The 16,317-nt window shown below is 38.7% G+C and overlaps 1 protein-coding gene across 3 annotated transcripts in view; it reads right to left on the reverse strand.

Annotated features, from left to right (window-relative positions):
* The window catches only part of igdcc4 (immunoglobulin superfamily, DCC subclass, member 4), a 64,377-nt gene that overhangs the window by 12,171 nt on the left and 35,889 nt on the right, over positions 1 to 16,317 (reverse strand). For 2 of the 3 annotated variants that reach the window (XM_034681043.1, XM_034681042.1), the window contains exons 5-10: positions 8,861 to 8,995; positions 7,163 to 7,315; positions 5,839 to 6,249; positions 5,587 to 5,751; positions 4,719 to 4,856; positions 382 to 564 (exon numbers count right to left, since the gene is read on the reverse strand). In XM_034681043.1, the coding sequence (XP_034536934.1) occupies positions 382 to 564; positions 4,719 to 4,856; positions 5,587 to 5,751; positions 5,839 to 6,249; positions 7,163 to 7,315; positions 8,861 to 8,995 (1,185 nt within the window). The remainder of the gene's footprint in view (positions 1 to 381; positions 565 to 4,718; positions 4,857 to 5,586; positions 5,752 to 5,838; positions 6,250 to 7,162; positions 7,316 to 8,860; positions 8,996 to 16,317) is intronic. The other variant, XM_034681044.1, reaches the window with a different exon arrangement.

Raw genomic sequence — 16,317 nt, forward strand, 5'->3', positions numbered from 1 at the left:
AAGGTCAAAGCCTACAGCCTAGAATATGACTCTAGTGAAGGATGTAATTTTATGTCAGTTAAGAAACTAGTGAGCAAGCCATTCAAAATACACTGAATACAAATGCCTATGGTAAAAAACATTTTTTAATATTTGTGACCACTAAATAAGCAAGAGGGCTGTAATGCAATAACTGTATGCATGATTTATATATAATCAACATATCTTGTAAGGTACAGATTTTATAGAGAAGGTTAGAGAAAACAGTGATGTTTCAGTAAGTATGCACAGGAGTTTCAACAAGAACTCTGAGAGAGAGAGAGAGAGAGAGAGAGAGAGAGAGAGAGAGAGAGAGAGAGAGAGAGAGAGAGAGAGAGAGAGAGAGAGTAGTGTTGTTCTTACCCAGGCTGTGGTTGCTGTGGTTGTAGTGGGCCAATGTTTGGTGCTGAGCCCACTCAGAGGGATCTCCAAAGCCAACAACTGTTCCAGCTGCGATCCTCACTCTGTAGGCCTGGTTTGGCCGCAACTCTCTCAGTGTGAACTGAGTCTCATTACCCCCCACTTCCACTGAAAACACTGTGTCTGCTGCGGAAAGAAATACATATTACACATAGTCATACATATGTAAATACAGTACATATGAGAGTTCACTTGCAAAAACAGATAACTCCATTTTTATTCATTTTCAAAAAGCATATTTCTTTTTGATATAGATTTCTAATAAAGTTACATTTTCAAGATATCTCGATTTAGTAAAGTCATTTTGACTTAGTCAACCAACCTCAGTTGATTGATAATACCAAAAGATAGTAATAGAAAAAATGTGTTTTTTTAAACATTTTTTTAGTTTTTCAAAGTGAGTTAACTGTTTTTTGCAAATGAACTCTTCATATATAATATACTCTGTCTTTTGAAAGTAGGTAAACTTAATATGAACTGAAAGTTATGAACATATTTGGACATTGAGATGCTTTGCTCGATCTAAGCCTAATCTAAACACTAAGGTGATATGATTAACTGTTGCAGGCTCTGACCAGGGGTTTAACATATTATCTCATCACTCCTCAGATTCTGCATGTAAAATAAAAACAAAACTGTGAGGAGCCTGGATGCTAAGCACAAATGCTGCTGCACTAAACATTTCAAACCATCAAAGTATGAGTTGTCTGTCCTGTAGGAACTATAATAATCTTATGTTAGAATTCAAAGGCCATGGTTTGCTCTTAGTTTATTTTGTGGTATCATCCTGCCTACATCATAAGAGCTCTCACAGGCCTTCAGTCAGATGATCTGAGACAGTCAAGAGTACAGGTTTGGGTTTGAATATCCATAAAATACTCTATCACCCCACTATGAAAGATCATTATGTAAAGAAGTGTCACCCGCTGTCAGTTGGTTCAAGGCTGCATGATGCTGAAACAAGTTTCCACAAACACCAAAGTGTTATTACAGGATATGCAAGTAACTCCTACAACTGCTGGTGTCAAAGTGCAAGTGTCTACAGTCAAAAGGGTATGCACTCATTTACCCCGCATGGGAGGTATGCCAGGAGGAAGCGTATGCCTTTGTAAAGAAAATCAGAACAAGATTTTATTTACCAGTTGTTACCAATACAAGGCCAAGGCCAAGGAAACCCAACTATTTTCCTTCCATCCATAATCTATTAATAATACAACTCAACAGACTGAATATTGTACTGGAGAGGTGAATATGTCCTTAGGCATCAAAAAGCCTGTAGCAGCAGCAGAGAAATATTTAAGAATTTTCATGCAGGTACAGCACAATTCAAATCCCAACATAATATTTCAGGGAATTCAAATCTGAGCTTTGACTAGGCTTTTCAGTTACCTTACATTTATTGTTTTTGAGCCAGTGTTAGGTGGATTTACTGCATTTATCTGTATACTTAAAATAACATTTGGATTCATTCAGCAACATCTTCCTAAGATTTTTCTTAAATTTGTTCTTAAGACGGTTTCTAAGAGAAGTTTAACGGCTGCATCAGATTGGATACATGTTGACTGTGTGACCACTGCAGATCAGCTTGATTTTAATGTTGATGTGTATGACAACAGATCACATCGTTCAGACCACTGGCGTTAGCAGCATTTCACATAAGTCTCATGCATCAAAAAAAGTAGAGAACATCAGGCTCTGCTACTTTTTCCTGTGAGTCATGCACAGATCTCAGCCAAAACAGATAGTAAAATGATAAGATGAGAGCTGTACTGGGTGTGTAAATAGTTGTGTGTTTTGGTGTGAATAAGTTTTCTTTTATTATAAAAGCTATTTTCCTATGTAAACTTTTCACATTAGTTTTTATTTTGAATGTTTCACAACTGTAGGCACATACCTGGTCAGTAAGGAAGACTATCTACAATTAATCCGGTTTTTATATATGTCATTTACAAATATAAAGGTGATAAATGAAGGAACACACAATAACCAATCAATTTGCACCTACATATCAGCTCTCAAACTTTGGTGTGTTTTAAGAACAGATTTCTTCTTCATACCAGTTGGTGAAGGAGGCCAAATATCCTTTCTAAAAATACTCTTCCAGTTTAGAGTCTGTTTTTAAAGCAGATGGTCTCAAATTTTCCTCTCGGACTTTCCGGCGATACAGAATTCAGTGCAAATTCAGCAAATTGTTGAAGAAGTCCTTGGCCTTGTATTGGTAACAACTGGTAAATAAAATCTTGTTCTGATTTTCTTTACAAAGGCATACGCTTCCTCCTGGCATACCTCCCATGCGGGGTAAATGAGTGCATACCCTTTTGACTGTAGACACTTGCACTTTGACACCAGCAGTTGTAGGAGTTACTTGCATATCCTGTAATAACACTTTGGTGTTTGTGGAAACTTGTTTCAGCATCATGCAGCCTTGAACCAACTGACAGCGGGTGACACTTCTTTACATAATGATCTTTCACAGTGGGGTGATAGAGTATTTTATGGATATTCAAACCCAAACCTGTACTCTTGACTGTCTCAGATCATCTGACTGAAGGCCTGTGAGAGCTCTTATGATGTAGGCAGGATGATACCACAAAATAAACTAAGAGCAAACCATGGCCTTTGAATTCTAACATAAAATTATTATAGTTCCTACAGGACAGACAACTCATACTTTGATGGTTTGAAATGTTTAGTGCAGCAGCATTTGTGCTTAGCATCCAGGCTCCTCACAATTTTTTGTTTTTTTTACATGCAGAATCTGAGGAGTGATGAGATAATATGTTAAACCCCTGGTCAGAGCCTGCAAGTGGATTTGGGATAGTGATGGGGCTGAAAGGTTGAACACAGCACTTAGTATGTGGGGCAGCAGTGGCATTGTCAGAGCAGAGACTGTAAATCTGTCAGCTTAAAAAGACCACCAATTAGGAGAACTGTCAAAGGACTGTGAGTGTGAGAATGATTGTGAGAATGATGTATGATGTATGACAAGTGTGAAATCATTGCAGCTCCAGTTCTTGGATTGAACTCACTCACAGGCGTTGTTCCATTAGTATCTATCTTTTTCCATGTCACAAATAAGAATTATTATTATTTCAAATTGTCTGAATTGTCTTTCAGTGACGCTCCAAGACAGTGGAACAGCCTGTCGGAGGATCTGAGAGGAGCTGGGGATACTGAGACTTTTAAACGTGAACTAAAAACTTGTGTATTCAGTCTGACTTTTATGTAGGGTTGCATCATCTTATTAGTTTACTGTTTGATATGGATTTTAATGTTGTTTTAATATGAATCGTCTACTCAGTTTTATTGATATTTTTAGTGCCTTTATTTATCTTCAACTTTAATCCTTAGCCTTTTTTATTTATTTATTTTGACTATTTATATACGTACTGTTATATTGATGCTTTAACTTGTTTTTAATTAAATATTTTTACATATTTACATATTTCATTGTTTTTGTTAGTCTCTACTTCAAAATCCATTTACTATTTTTTAGTATAGTATGTTTTGCCATTATTTCATTTCTGCTTCTTTCTTGTTTTCAATCACTGTAAAGCGCTTTGATTCATTTGATTGGTATGAAAGTTGCTGTTTAAATAAAGCTTGATTGACTGATAAACAATCGTTTCTTGTCAGCGTACGTATTGCTTGCTTAAGTTTATAACCTGTGGCCACTGTGAGAAAATGATGATTAGACGTCTACGTGAGCAAGTACATTGTAAAGTCAACCTTCTGACATACCTGTATATATCAAATAATTGAGTATCTCGTTATTTTGAAGTTGGGAATATTTCATGTAAGGTAAATCAGTTTTATTTGGTGCAAAATTTGTAAAACTGAACATTGAACACTTAACAAATGTGTGTCACAAATAAATATATTTCATATTCTTTACTGTGTTTTCTTACATTACATCAATGCGTTTTCTGTCTGTCAAGGTCTGTTAAGAGGACGGCTTTGTTCAGAATTAACTCATTCTCACTGCAGACAGCTTGATACTCAGAATTAATAATTCTCTTCTGTAAGTATACCTTTGTTTGGATATTTTTAAGGGGTATAACAATGTCACATTCACTATTTCCAGGAACAGAGCAGAAACATTTTGCTTAATTTTTCAATATGAAGGGTTTTAATTACTCCCCATTTTATATGAGCAATGCATTCTTTTTCGAACTTGCTTGAAACCACAATGGGCATTTTTCCTGATTATACTCAGTGTCACTAAACCGTGCTGTTACCGGTATTGAAGTTGAACTTGATGACCAGCAGAGGTTACTCACCCTTATCCAGAGTGCTGTACTCGATGTGGTAACGGGTGACAGCGCCTCGACTGTGCTGTGGGGACAACGGGTGCCACATGAGTCTGATGTCTGTGGGGGAGGTGCTGGCTATAGACAGCTGTGGAGGTGCACTTGGCACTGAAGGAGGAAATAAAGGACATAATAAGCTGTCAGATGTTGTACAAAGCAGATCTTGTAAAGGTGCTGAGTTACGGGTCTGTTATAAAAAAGTGAGCAAAAAGTCAGTGCTTTCTTCAAAAGATGTCCAAGGGGTAGTAATGTGTACATTTTGTTCCTATAAAATGAAACTTACATCAGCCAAAATAAATAAAGATAACTCCCCAGAAATTGACGGTGGGGTCGTAGGGATGTAAGAAAACTGCACTTTTTGCAGGTTTATCATGTTCTTTTGTTTCATCACACATAATTACAATGGCTGAGCTGCATGAACTTTCACTGACAGAAATAATAATAAGATGTTCACCTGCAGCTTTTGCCTAAATAAATAAATAAATAAATAAATAAATAAATAAATAAATAAATAAATAAATAAATGTTGGACCCCAAATCGTACATCAACATTGTAACATTGTTGTTATATATATTTTAAAAAAAAAAGCTTCTCTGAACTCCTTAAGATCTAAGACTACTACTTTTTAAAATATCCATAAAAACGAATGCTTTATGAAAGGATGATAGTGATGACTCATGGGCTCTTAAAAATCTTGAGGAGTTACAAGGTTAGCAAACCAGTAATGTTTGAAATGTGAGTCAGTGAACCATCCAAGGCTGGCTGTATTTTACCCGTGTTGCCTTATTTTATGCCAGCATGGCCTTACTTTACCTGTGTATCACTGCGAATACTAACCGTCCTCCAGCATCTCCACAGTGACAGGCAGGGATGGGCGGCTGGCTCCCATGGGAGAGTAAGCCACCACAAAGAATGTGTAGGCAGTATGTGGGAGAAGCTCTTTGACATGATACTCTGTGGTGTCATTGTTCATCGCAAACTGGTACTCCACATTATCTGAACCTGAAACGGAGGAAAATATTCGAACACAATGATTTTTGATAAGAAATGCAAACTTATTGTAGGATTCAAATACAAACACACACAAACCTGTGGCAAGTTGGCAGTGCACAGAATAGCCAATAATTTGGTCTGAGTTGTACTCAGGTTTCTCCCAGGTGAGCAGGGCAGTGGTGCTGGAGAAGGGTGTGGCTGACAGGTGCTGAGGAGGGCTGGGTAGACCTTCCCTCACAATCACTGTGAGCTTGGCAGTGGCACAGGCCGTACCCAGCCCATTGTCTGCTATGCACTGGTAATATCCAGCATCCTCCAGTGCCAGCTGGTTTATGAGCAGGACTCCAGGGCTTTGGCTCTTCACCCGTCTGAAGGGCTTAATAGGCCGGCCATCCTTTAGCCAGTGCAGAACTGGAGGAGGCTCCCCAGAGCTGTTGCAGACAAACCTGGCTGTGTTTCCCCTGGAGAGGGACGCCGTCTCTGGGGGCTGGAGAATCACTGGAGGAGCTGTTAAAGGTAGAACAATTGGAGCTCTGACTTAAACAGGACACTGAATATATATGCAGTGCAAAAACAAAGGCAAACTCTGAATATTTAGTTTTGCACGTCAGCAAAGTTGAGGAAAAGGAGGTTTACAAAGGAAGGTTCAAAATCAATGACGTAAAAACAAAGATACCAAACCGTATCGAATCGAATCGTATTGTATCGTATCGTATCATTGACTATTGTATTTTATCATATCATACAGAAAAGGGCTGTAAGTCTTCTACATCACTTTCCCATTTCTGGCTATAATAAAAACCACAATCCAAAAACTGGGTTTAATTGATGCAAGAAAGAGGAATAGCGAAATAATAAATTGTAAAAAGATGTCAGGAAATACAGTTTTAATTAGGTTTGTCAGAATGTATTTTTTGCCTATTTGCTCTTGAGTTACAAAAGCATCAATACAACATTTCTCTACCTGTTTCACGAAAAATCCATCAGATCCTCAATGTCTTGGTGGCTTATAGGAAAATCTTGTTCACACACTACTTTCAATAAAACAGCGCTCTCAAAAAGTTGAACTTGTCATTATGTGAAGTTAAAAATGTTTATCCCAAGCAAATTGTCAGGTCTGTCCATAAGAGGTCATTGTGTTTCCACTATTATTGTTTCTTTTCCACAATTGCTAGGAAATTTAAGTTATCAGAGAAGTGTGGACACCATAATGGGTGAACAAAATCTGATCCATAGTCTATGACCTTACCTTCTTTGGACTCTTATTCCAGGATGGCTGTTGTTATGTTTTTTCTGGACTCAAAACAAACAAAACTGGAAGGATTTTTGTTTTTACTTTTACTAATGTTGCTATGCTGTTGTATCTACCTGTCCATTCCAAATAAAGATACAATTAAAACAAAAAAAATGTGATTCCTACCAGGCACATGGAGCTCAGCAGCAGCAATGACAAACTCTCTGGTCATGGGCTTGTTGGCCCGGCAGACATAAACGCCAGCGTGGTGACGCCTCGTGTCTCTAATCACCAGGTTTGTTGCAAGGACAACCACATCAGTGGAAATGGGCTTCCCATCTGTACAAAGCAACAAAGAACATCATGGCAGCTTTATTCAGACTGCAGAGATGACATGGGGAAAAAAAGAGCCTGTCCTTGAGAAAAGTGAAGATTATTTCTGAAACCTTAAAGCTCGGGTTGGTAATCAGATTTAGATACACTTTTTGTCATACTGGTTAAAATGATCTTAATGTCCTGATGGCAATCATTACATGATGTGTTCCTAAAAAAGAGTGAAAAAAAACTGCTATCTACAGCCGGAGTAAACCTGGGAAAACACTAAACAATCACCGTTTTTTGGCTCCCCAAATTTTAAACCAATCAAATCCCGTTCAGCAGTTCTGCCCTCCTCCTGCGCGTACATTTCCCCGGCGTGCACTCCTCCGAGTCCCCGTCTCCTGCCTCTACTTCCCCTGACTCTATTTACTGCTCCTCTCACTCGTCCTCGGGCCTGTCCCCTCTGACCTGATGAGGTGCTTTGCTCAGGACTGTGGTCCGGATCAGAGTCTAAAAAGCTCTCACCAACAAGCAGAATAATTAATGACGTTCAGTAAGTCCTACAGAAAATATATATTTATTGTAGCGTCCGTCCGGACGCTGTAGTGATGACGAGACGATTCGTGAACACATTGATCTTTAATAACCGGTCACTGTCGGCCGTGATCACGCCGACCAACAAAGCAACAATCAATGTTTGAATGAATGAAAAACTTCTCCTCTTGTCTCTCCTCTCTCCCACTTGCACACTCTACACCTCTCCTGATGCCTTCACTGACTGTCAACACTGTAGGAATTAAGAACATCTACACTGAACACGTTTAACAAACAGTAGAGTTGTTACAGTATTATATATGTTATAACTTTTCTCCTGATATCGTGTCACCGGTACAACTGGATAATGCTAGCATGATAGTTGTGAGTACTAACAGCAGCCATGTTTGTTTGTGTTTTTAACTTTCACTATGATAATGTTTTGGTGAGGACCGGTTTTGAATCAGTCACGATCATAAGGTCGAGAATCAGCGGCGCTCGTGCATGTGAGCGGGGGGGGGGGGGGGGCGTCGTTTTGGAGGAGCTCCGAGGGAGGAGGGGAGGGGTTAGACGGAGTCATGAGGAAAAGCTACATTCAAATTCATGCTGGTTTTCCGAGACTACCAACCCCAGCTTTAAGTTGTCTGAGACACAGAACAAAGAAAATTGGTAGCACTTGGGGATCTGACCTGTAATCCCACAAACTTCTGATAGAGCACAAACTCTCAGCAAACAGTAGATGTCACATCACAAAAGTTACTCAAAAGCTTACAAGACATCACACCCACCAAGGCTACAAGCTTATGTGTGTGCATCAAAACTGTGAGGGCAATTTAGTCAATCTGACAATTCATCTAACAACAGAACAACAGAGAAGAGACAGCTATTATCAGTAAAACAAAAAGTGACATTGTAGCTGCAGCTCTGACATGTTGATGTTTGTTCTGAGTATGCCAGGTAGACAGTTACATTCAGGAACCAGACAATGAATTTCATCAGACGCATTAAGAGTAGAGAATATTCAAATGTTACCTTGTCTGCTCCAAGACACCATGGGCTTCGGCTGGCCTTGTGCCATGCACTCCATCACAGCGGGGCGGCCGAGCACGACTGTAGCATTCTGAGGTGGTGCAACAATCGTAACTCTGTTCAGGGCTTCGGATGAGCCTGAAACAACAGAACATGTATGTATGTTTTTCATCATATAAGCCACAATGAGAGTTATGTGAGTCACTGTAATGAAGTGCTTTAAGAAAAGAACAAACATAACAAAGGTTCAAATAAAATATCCAGTCTGACTCCTGGCTACACTTCATACCACGACTAATGGTTGCTGAAATTTATCTTACAATTCCTTGTGCAACCCCAGCATGCCAACACTACAGTGAGAGTGTGCTAAAAAGCTCCAAGGCCCTTTCGAATTGAGTCTTTAACTACTATCATAATGAATTATTGCTTTTAAAGTTCATTTAAAGATGGTGGCCAGCCGAACAGTACAATACTGCTGCATAAGCTTCATTTATCTCACTGAGTTTGCATTAAGGCTTTCCCTCATTTAAAGACCAGTGGTTGAAAACTGTTGCTACTGTGGCTAATGTATAAACCTGATGTTACATTTACAACCTAGGGCAGCCCACAGCAAAACAAGGGTGTTTCCAGCCCAATGTTTGGTACTTAGCATACTTTGTGTAGAATTGGATACTCTCATGATACTTTTTGAGTTGTATTTTTCAACAATGGACAAAAGAGACATGGTGATGTGTTTGACTTAATTTAACTGCTGAAATTCTTTGAAGGAAAAAAACTGGACTTGCATTTTGTTAACTAAGCCTTTGTCACACAATGATATGGCTAACTCAATCTTTGTCATTTAGCCACTTGAGGTTAGTGGAGGAGTAACCGACACACTTTCCAAAAAGCACACACAGAGGAATAACTGAAATCATTTATGCAGAACAAACTCGGGTTAACTTTTCCAGTCCGAAAAACAAAAAAAAAGGCAACTGCAATAGTTAAAAATTGATGATATAAAATGTGGTCAGTAAACTGTTCTTCTCCGCCATCAGGTAACCATTTAAATCTTTTCATTATCAACCCAGGGTAAGCAACCAGTTAACTCAATTAACATTGATACTTCATAATATGAAACATAATACATCTAACTCAAATATTATTCAGACAAATATCTGACCTAAACACAAACTTTAAATCTGGCTCCAGTACAACATTTGGAGATCTTTTGAAAATAACTTCTGAGAAGTTTTCAGCAACTCGGTGGGACAAAGTTTCCTTTCAACACAGCAAGCCACTCCATGATAAAGACAGTCCATATAGTTGGCCAACTAGGGTAGACTATCTATAAACTCAGAAAAAATGCAACTTCAGAAACACATGTAAAAGTCCAAAACAAATGCAACCACGGTAACTCACTGCCATATGTCAATTGTGTAAAAAAAATAAAAAACTACTTTATAAACATGTAAATAAAACCCACACAACTCCAACTGAGAAAATGTTTTTGATGGACAGAAAGCTTTGCTACAGAAAGCCATGGCAAAGTGTAGCTTAGGTTAACTATACATCTCATTAAAACAGTGCAGCTAGGGGTACTACTAGATGACTCGACCAAGTGTCGGGCTATGAGTATGAGAGTGTGTTGCTTTTTACTTCTCTAACAGCCATAGGAGCTCCACACTGCCAGGAGACTGAAGTTATGAGGCCCAGGGCATGAGGCATTAGTTTGGAAAGTAGCATAGTTTAACAAAACGGAGTGGTGTTACAGTTACTGTAGAGATTTACAGTGAGTCTGTCCTTGACTCTGACTCCAGGGATGACAAATGCAGTGTGGGAATGGAGAAGAAGTAGGAGGGATGTCAGTGTTAAGAATAGAATAAATATACTTGTGGTGGTGGCCTGCTGGCAGTCCAGGGTGGGTGAGTTAGATATTAAATAAATGTATAGATACATTACATACAACCCAAAACGTTGTTATAGTGTTTCTACAAATGTTCCTACAACTTCAATTCATCAAAAGTATTACTTTATTGTTATTAGCAAAATTGTGTTGGTTAGTGTGATTACATAGTTAATTGTTCTTTACTAGTTTGCACCTTCAGGAGGGTTTGGGGTCTCTCCTCTAACATTTTTAGCACTAAACATTTCTTTTCCTTCATTCTGATTATTTTCATGCATCAGTTTTTGCTGTGTGTACAATATTAGTTCTTGTTTTTCTGCAGTATTGTAGCCTACCCCTCTGTGGAGAGACTTCCCTTGTCTTAACACAATGCTTTTATTTTGCTGTTGTGTCCATGACAGTTATTTGGTAAAGAGTAACTTGTAGCATTTATTCAAGCCAATGGTGAACTTTAAGTGGCAAAATAATGTGGTTATGAACTATGTTGGCCACAGCTGAGCTATGCTAATTATGAAATGACATCAGGTCACAGGAATATGTGGTCTTGTGCAATCTTTCTCTCCGTTTGCAATCATCTCCGTGCTCCTCTTACCGCTCGGCAGGTGTCTGCGTCAAGCACCCGTTTTTCTAAAGAGCATCCCTGGCATCTGTATCACCGTATCTGTATCTGTAACACCCAAAGCCATTTCCTGAATAAAAACCTACTTACAACAGAGTCATAATTAATTTAATTAATTAATTAATTAAGTTAGGAGAGTTATAATCCAGTTTAATTTTACCTCTACCATCCTCTCTCTCAATCACCAGATTGCAGAGTAGTTCCACACTTTCCAGTTGGATCAGTACACCTGGTACCCCAACAGAAGGGTGCCAAATGAGTTGGAAGGTATGAATCAGTTATTTTAGTACCCCCCCCCTAAGTTTTGACAATGGAAATGCAAATAAGTGGGTACTATAGGCCTACCGTACTGAACTCAACCAGATCACTTTGTGGAAATGCAGTTTTAGTTGACTCAGCACACATGTTAACTACTCAGTACACATCAGCAGGGTCCTTCACTTACAGACTGTACACGACACTCTGCCTAACAGGATAAGAGCACAACAGCGTAAAAACAAGCTCTCAAAAGAAAGAATCTGCATGTGCAAGAAAGGGCTAATCACTGTGTTGGTTGACAGAACCACCAATCTCTCCTCCTCAGTGACTAAGGATGTTATTCAAAGCTCATTGTTTGTGGGATGAAGGGACCAGACACTTTTTTCGAGTGTGTATCAGTCCCTAAGGGACGGCTGGTAAAACACTGCCTTACCTCTCAGCAATTCAGCCTCAACAGCACATAATGCTAATCATCTACAGGAAGACACCCAGCATTCTGTAAACATATTATAAATTAATCATTAAGATTACATACAGCAGCCATTGGCTATGCATAAGGCTTTAAGTGGGTCAGTCTGCTTCAGCAAGGACTGGACTGCAGAGTGCGCCTTCAAAGGGGTTACATCTGGGTATGAAGGATGTTGGTACAAAGTAAAAAGAAGAGAAAATAGAAACTGAGGATTTCTTTTTTTTTTCATCCTCTCAAGTTAAGTGCGTGAACTTGATGACCTTAGCATCCAACTGTCAAAGCTTAGCCTTGAGTGTTGAGGTAATCTTATCATAACACTCTGAAGTGCAGCAAGATATGTGATGGCATTAGACCTGACATCTGTTACATGTAATTGCCCTCAATAGCGCCTCAAGTAGTTTTCTCCGTGAGTGCCACAACAGCAGCAAGACCACTTATCAGGAATAGCTCAGAACCATCAACCCTTGAGCCATTTCAGGTGAGAAAATCCACTAAAATATACTCAATATATTCCAGAAAATCCAAAACCCAAATGCTTTTTATGTTTAACAGTAAGGTACAAAAAAAGAGGATTCTCTTATTACCTGGCGGTGTCAAATACTTGATTCTAATAGGTCAAAACCCTATAACAAGAGCAAGAGCGATGACAGGGACAACCTGATCACACGCGTCATATCATATCAATCCATGGAAATGAGCCAAACCCATTTCACCACTGCTGGTTGACGCAGTGGCAAAAACGTTAGTTTTCATCCCTGGCTGGTTTTGAGAGTCAGGAATAATGAGTACACAGAAGTGACAGCAGCCTGATGAGCTACTGGATATCCAACCATCTCAGATAGAGAAGAGTAGAGCAACATCCTGTCCTGAAATCCAGGCAATAGCAGCAGATCTTGTTAGTGCATCTCTAAGTTGCTGATCACTCCAAAGTAACTTGTACCATGAGCAGTAGTAGCAAAAGTGTGAAAAGTTTCACATTTTCACAAAGTTTCAAATTTGTGTTGTTCATGCTAAACACTGGACTTCCACCAGATCCATGTTCGGTCCATCTCCATGTTCTCTAATCCATCAACACTCACCAGCAGCACGGAGTAGCACACATAAAATCCTCATTAAAATAGTGCGGTCTGCACCACTTTTGCACTTGTCATCAACTGCGCACGCAATCATAGTAGATCACCCGCAACACGCCCACTTATAGCACGTGCAATATTATAGTTTGCACACGCAAATTAGCGCTGGTTATTTGGGATCTTAGTAGATCAGGCCCTGAGTGTTGTCCTCTGAAAATTAACCGAATTCTTTAATATTGTTCTGTGACTTTTTGTCTCACTTGATCTGCTCTATGCTGAACTGAGAGCAAAACCTGTCAGCTCTGCTGTGGCGGAGCAGAGATGGGCCTAAAACGAATCTAGTGGAAGTTTTTCGCAAAGCTGGGTCAACTGCAAAGCTCTGAGAAGAAGGAGAACTGAATGAGGACAGAAATTTTAACACAAATATTTCTGCATTTTGACTTTATTTTTTACCTTCATTCACTTATTGTAATGGTGTCTTTACAGGACTACCTAAGAAATCAATCAGACAGCTGCAGCTCATTCAGAATGCTGCTGCTCGAGTCCTAACAAGGACCAAAAAAGTGGATCACATCACTCCAGTACTGAGGTCTGACACTGGCTACCGGTCTGTCAGAGAATTGATTTTAAAATATCACTGTTAGTTTACAAAGCACTAAACGGTTTTGGGCCAAAATACATTAGTGACCTCTTGACACGCTATGAACCATCCAGACCTCTGAGGTCATCTGGGACAGGTCTGCTTACTGTCCCAAGAGTTAGGACTAAACACGGCGAGGCATCCTTTAGTTTTTATGCACCAAGTATCTGGAATAAATTGCCAGAGAACTGCAAGTCCGCTGCAACTCTCAGCTCTTTTAAATCAAAGCTGAAGACTTTTCTGTTTGCCGCTGCTTTTAATTAAATCAAATATTTATTTATTTATTTATTTCTTAAACTGTAACTTTTTATTCTTTTTATTCTTGACAATGTAATATGTTTTTACGATTTTTCATGACTATTTTTAATTTCATTTAAATGTTTTTTAATGTTCAGCTGATTTTTTTTAACTGTATTGATCATTTTATGTAAAGCACTTTGAATTGCCTTGTAGCTGAAAAGCGCTTTATAAATAAATTTGCCTTGCCTTCAGTGGAAACATTTAGTTTGATATTTTAACAAATAAGGAGGGTGGTATATTATCTTAAACATAAATTCAAATGTTCAGTTCAATGTTGATTCATCTCGCTAGTAGGCTGATACAAATCTGATGCTATGACAGAATTAATGACAGTGGAATTGGGATGTGTGATTAAATCTATTTTAAATCAGTATCTTATGTCAACTTTTTTATGTCTTAAGTTCATAGCTGTGTAATAAGCAGGATGATGTATTGTGAGCGGGTGGTTATGCAGATTAGAATCCCGGCAGCATGAGCAAGACTGATTATTTTGTAAGCAAATGATGATGACAGCACATAAAAAAATAACAAATTCAGACTTAAAAGTACAAAAACTCAAATGAAACATAAAACATTGCTGTTGAAAGGATGCAAAAACTTTGAAAAGTCATCATACTTTATCTGACTCACTACGGCTATGAATGCCTGGCCTTCTCCCTCTTTCTTCATGTCTTTTCTTTCACATGAGACAAAGGCTGTGAGCACAATGGTTTCCACAGAGCAGCCAATTACTGTTGACTGATCTCAAGCTCGCCAACCACACAGGCTGTGAAAACATCATGGGTTTAAGGTTGGCTGCCTAATGATGAGATCACACCTAACTGTCCTATTGAGCGATTCACTGTAGAATGTGATCCACTAATTATTGTCCTTGTAAGTTTGCAGGAAACTCAGGATGCTTGCTGATGTCAGAAACACTGTTCAACCCATTCAGTACTGGAAGAAGTGTCTTTATTCTACACAAACCATTACTCATGTGATTCAATCATACACATCAGTTTTCCTCTGTTGCCATGTAGTTTTAAAATGATGTACTGTACATGGCTTCTGGAGGACTGGATGTCATCTTGCACCAAGCGTTAAGACATGTTTGAACTTTATTATAGAGACATTGGATAAATCAAGAAAACTAATAATAATAATAATAATAATAATAATAATAATAATAATAAATGATAAGACTGATATGGCGCTTTTCTAAGTACTGAAAGACGCTCTACATGAAGTGCGAAAAATGAGTGTCAGAGTTGCGGTTGTTTTGGGGGGGAAAGTTCCAGAGAGTTGGGGCAGCGATGGCAAAGGCTCTTGGTGATAGGGAATAGGAGATTAGCATCTGATGATTGGAGGTGGCGAGATGGGCGTGGCGTTTGAGGCTATAAGTCAGGTATAAGTGGGTGAGCTTATTGAGGGCTTTGTAGGCGGTTAAATAGGCATCCTCGACACATTTGGAATAATATGAACATCACTGAGTTTGACTGAAATTAGAGGAGCATCATTTGGAAACATGTTAGAGATTCTAATATAAATACATAGATGTGATCTTCAGTTACCAGCTCCAGCTGAGTTTTGACTTCAATATGAGTCAGGCTTTTACTTGGTCACAAAACTGAAACATTGAACAATTTATAGTTCCTCTATTAGCAGGTGAACAAAGAGTTCCAGACATTTACAGCAAGCTGCATTGATGGCTTAAACCCAATGACATCAACAACCGTATAGAAGGTGACAATACTGTCTGTCAACACTCAGAGTATAAAAGTATCTTTATACCTGGATGTTTTGAAGCTTCCCGAAGTACAGGCAAGATAAATATTAAGCACCTGCATTTATTACACACACAAGCTTCTCATAATAGATAATATGCTTTGAATAAGAAGATGATGGATGTATAGAAGTCACTGCATTTTAAGCAAGTGGGCCGAGTGTCAAATATAGTTTCATTTTTAACACAAGTTAAAACAAGTTTATAATCTTTAAATGTTGTACAATGCTTCACTTTGATTCGTCTCAATTAGAGGAACAAGGAGCAGGGAGACCTGGTGACTTCTATAACATGAGTGTCAAAGTATTCAGACAATAAATGAACACTGACCTACTGAACCTCTGCAAGGACTTGATAAAGCTGAGGGTCAGATTATATCTGTTTTTTTAATCTACCATCAAACTTGGTGAACAGTAAAAAATTAATTTAAGGTTTTGTTTTATTGCTACATCCA

This window comes from Notolabrus celidotus, chromosome 3 (genome assembly GCF_009762535.1).
Source record: "Notolabrus celidotus isolate fNotCel1 chromosome 3, fNotCel1.pri, whole genome shotgun sequence".
NCBI lineage: Eukaryota > Metazoa > Chordata > Actinopteri > Labriformes > Labridae > Notolabrus > Notolabrus celidotus.